Consider the following 3,190-nt stretch of genomic DNA (forward strand, 5'->3'; position numbering starts at 1 on the left):
AGACCTCCTACACCCTCCTCACCATCAATTTTGGATCACTTGTGGTTCCCTTGTCTCTGGATTTGTTAACACCCACTTCCTTTCCCCTTTCCTCCCCCTCTCCCATGTTCCCCCAGAACAGTTGGTCCCGTTATTTTCTCCTCCAATTTGTTTATCCCACCTATCTTATCTAGATAGACCTGCAGAGATAATAATATCCACAAAAAACAAGATAGAGCAAAACAAAGCAACAAAGAAAAAACAACAACAACAAAACACCAAAAAAAAAGAAAGAAAAGAAAAGCCTGTAAATAATTCAAGGTCTGTTTGTTGACCTTGAGGAGTATTTTACTGTGGAGTCTGATGGGGTACCACGCCTGGCCCCACAGTCTATTTTTGGTATTCCCGGGGGACTTGTTGCTCTTCTCCCCTTGCTATTCTGTTGCACACCCTTAGTGTTTCGCCTCAGTGTGGTGGGGTCAGATCGTGTGCAATTCCTGCACTTTGTCTCCAGCGGTGTCCCTTGTAGCGCTATGATCAGTGAGGGACATCTTGTCTCCTAGTGGGGCTGGCCCTGTGGTCATCTCTGTGCTTTGGCTGCTCTGAGCAGGACTATCGTCCTCAAGGCTTGGTGGGCCAGGATGTGCTCCACTCTCTCCTCCTTCCCCTTCATTTACTCCCGGGTGCTCTGATCAGACATGTCCCTCTCCCTGAGCTGCAGCTTCAGTGTTGTTCTCTGAAGTGAATTCTTCTGCGGGGAGGGGTGGCAGTCCATGTTGTTGGGATTGGGGCCCAACCTCTCAGTTCCCTGCTTCATGCTGGCATGTTGCATTCACATCTTGGAGCACTGGGTTGAAGTCTGGTTCCCTCTTTCCCTGTGGAGATATAAACAATACCTTCCCCTTGGGTTAGTTAGTGCCCTGTTCCCCTGCTACCGGATATTTACTTTCTATTGAACCCTTGGTATCAGCTACTCTTTTTTTCCCTCCCTCTATCCACCCACCTTCATGACCCCTTGATAAATTATTATTTTCATCTTTTTTTTTTTTTTTTAACTTTCGTATACCGACCGCTGTCTCTGTTCTCCCATGGTTTCTGTTGGTCATCCCCCTGATTAGGGCTGGTGGTTGTGATTATATGTCAGTCATTGTGATCGCTTCCCCCTTCCTCCCCTTCCCTCCCCACCTTCCCTCTACCCTTGTATTGCTACTCCCATTCCTGTTCCTGGATTCCATGTGTTGTGAGCTCTTCATATACTTTCTTAAATGCTTTTGCAGTACTTGATTTCGTTTGAGCTAGGCCTTCTAGCCTGATACATATCAAATATTTAAAAGTTTCGACGAATAGTAGTGCACATTTCCTGAGTATTAACTATATGCTCAGAATATGAAGAAGATAATATACATATACTCCCACCGAGCCCATATGACAAACACAGAAATTGAGGCAGAGAGACAGTTACCACCTTTCTCGGGATCACACAGTTTGTAAATAGCACAGCCAGGATTTGAACCTTGGCAGTCTGATTCCAGACCCCATGTTCAACCAGTATGCTCAACTGCCTCCTGAAATCACATGATAGGTGATGAGTGTTCTTTCTACGCCAGGACAAACACACGTATTTTAAAGGACTTACTGGCTCCTTAAACTGACCTATAGCCGTCAGGTTGATTCCAACTAATGTTGACCCTGTGGGACAGAGTGGAACAGATCCATAGGATTTCCAAGGCAAGAATATATGGGAGCAAACATCCTCATCTTCTTGCTCAGAGTCACTGGTGGGTACAAGCTGCCCACCTTGCAGTTAGCAACCAACACCACCCCCTGTGTTACTGGGAGTCCTTTGTTATCATACCATATCCTCACAGTTTTCTTGTAGTAACTACTAGTTGAAAATGAAAATGCAATGTATTTGTTTGGTTTAAGCTCTATTTTGTTTTCATTTTGTTTCTTAGATCGGGTCTTTCATAGCAATGAAACTACCAAAAATGTGTATGAAGAAATAGCAGTTCCAATCATAGAATCTGCCATACAAGGCTACAATGGTTTGTATTTACTGCATGCTGCAGAAATAATTTCGTTTTCTGGGCCTGTTCAGCAAATGGTGACCGTTTTACATACTGTTCCTGTCTAATCTGTGTTTATGTGTTGTTTTTTGCAGGTACTATATTTGCCTATGGACAGACTGCTTCAGGAAAGACATACACTATGATGGGTTCACCAGATTACTTGGGAGTAATACCCAGAGCAATTCATGACATTTTCAAAAAAATTAAGGAGGTAAATCACCAAGTCAAATTTCTACTACGTATCAGTAAAGATTTAAATTGCGTAGCAATCCTAATATTTTTCTCTTATAATGATGAAAGGTTTATCCATGGGAAGAAATGACAGGCATAGATAGCATGGATTCTTTTTCTCACAAAATTACTTGACAGAGCTTTAAGTTGTTTCGTTCCCCTCCTATCAAAGAAGCATGCACATTAGGGAACAAGAACGCCTTACCAAAATGATCCGCTGCCTGTTGCCCTTGTCTAGATACCAGAGGTTGTGAGGGAGCAGTAACATGACCATGAGGCAATGCAAAGATAATAGGAAGGCAGAAGGGCAGAATCGGCAACTTAATTAAAGGGTTGATTTCAAATTCACTTCTTCGGTAAAATAGGAACATCTGCTATTTTGAGCTTAGGGAGTTAGACTGGATTCTTTCCTAATTCTTTATTTTTGCATACTATACTATGGTTTTCATTATTTCTGATATTTTTGTGCTTCGTGTTTTGGACTTTGTGGTTTCCTGTTTGCCTTACAAAGATAAGTTCCTTCTTTACCTTTTAATACCAGCACCTGAGCCATTTGATACTATGTTTTAATAAATGAATGTTCTGTTTTATTTTTATATACTTCTTTTTCTTCTAGTTCCCTGATAGAGAATTTCTCTTACGTGTATCATACATGGAAATATACAATGAAACCATTACAGATTTACTCTGTGACACTCGAAAAATGAAACCTTTAGTAATTCGAGAAGACTTCAATGTGAGTAATAGAGTTGATATAGCTGACTTATTAAGATTATTAACGTGTCTCCTGATTTTGTAATTTTGCAGCTTGCTTTTTTTTTTTAATCATATTATTAGGGGCTCATACAACTCTTATCACAATCCATACATACATCAATTGTGTAAAGCACATTTGTACATTCATTGCCCTC

At 41.1% G+C, this 3,190-nt stretch overlaps 1 protein-coding gene across 1 annotated transcript in view; it reads left to right on the forward strand.

Annotated features, from left to right (window-relative positions):
- The window catches only part of CENPE (centromere protein E), a 78,734-nt gene that overhangs the window by 3,870 nt on the left and 71,674 nt on the right, over positions 1-3,190 (forward strand). Inside the window, exons 3-5 of the mRNA XM_045284326.1 lie at positions 1,935-2,024; positions 2,141-2,259; positions 2,896-3,015. Coding sequence (XP_045140261.1) covers positions 1,935-2,024; positions 2,141-2,259; positions 2,896-3,015 — 329 coding nt within the window. The remainder of the gene's footprint in view (positions 1-1,934; positions 2,025-2,140; positions 2,260-2,895; positions 3,016-3,190) is intronic.

Source organism: Echinops telfairi, unplaced genomic scaffold (genome assembly GCF_000313985.2).
Source record: "Echinops telfairi isolate 266 unplaced genomic scaffold, ASM31398v2 ScPeMD7_7468;HRSCAF=8506_0, whole genome shotgun sequence".
In the NCBI taxonomy this organism is placed as follows: domain Eukaryota; kingdom Metazoa; phylum Chordata; class Mammalia; order Afrosoricida; family Tenrecidae; genus Echinops; species Echinops telfairi.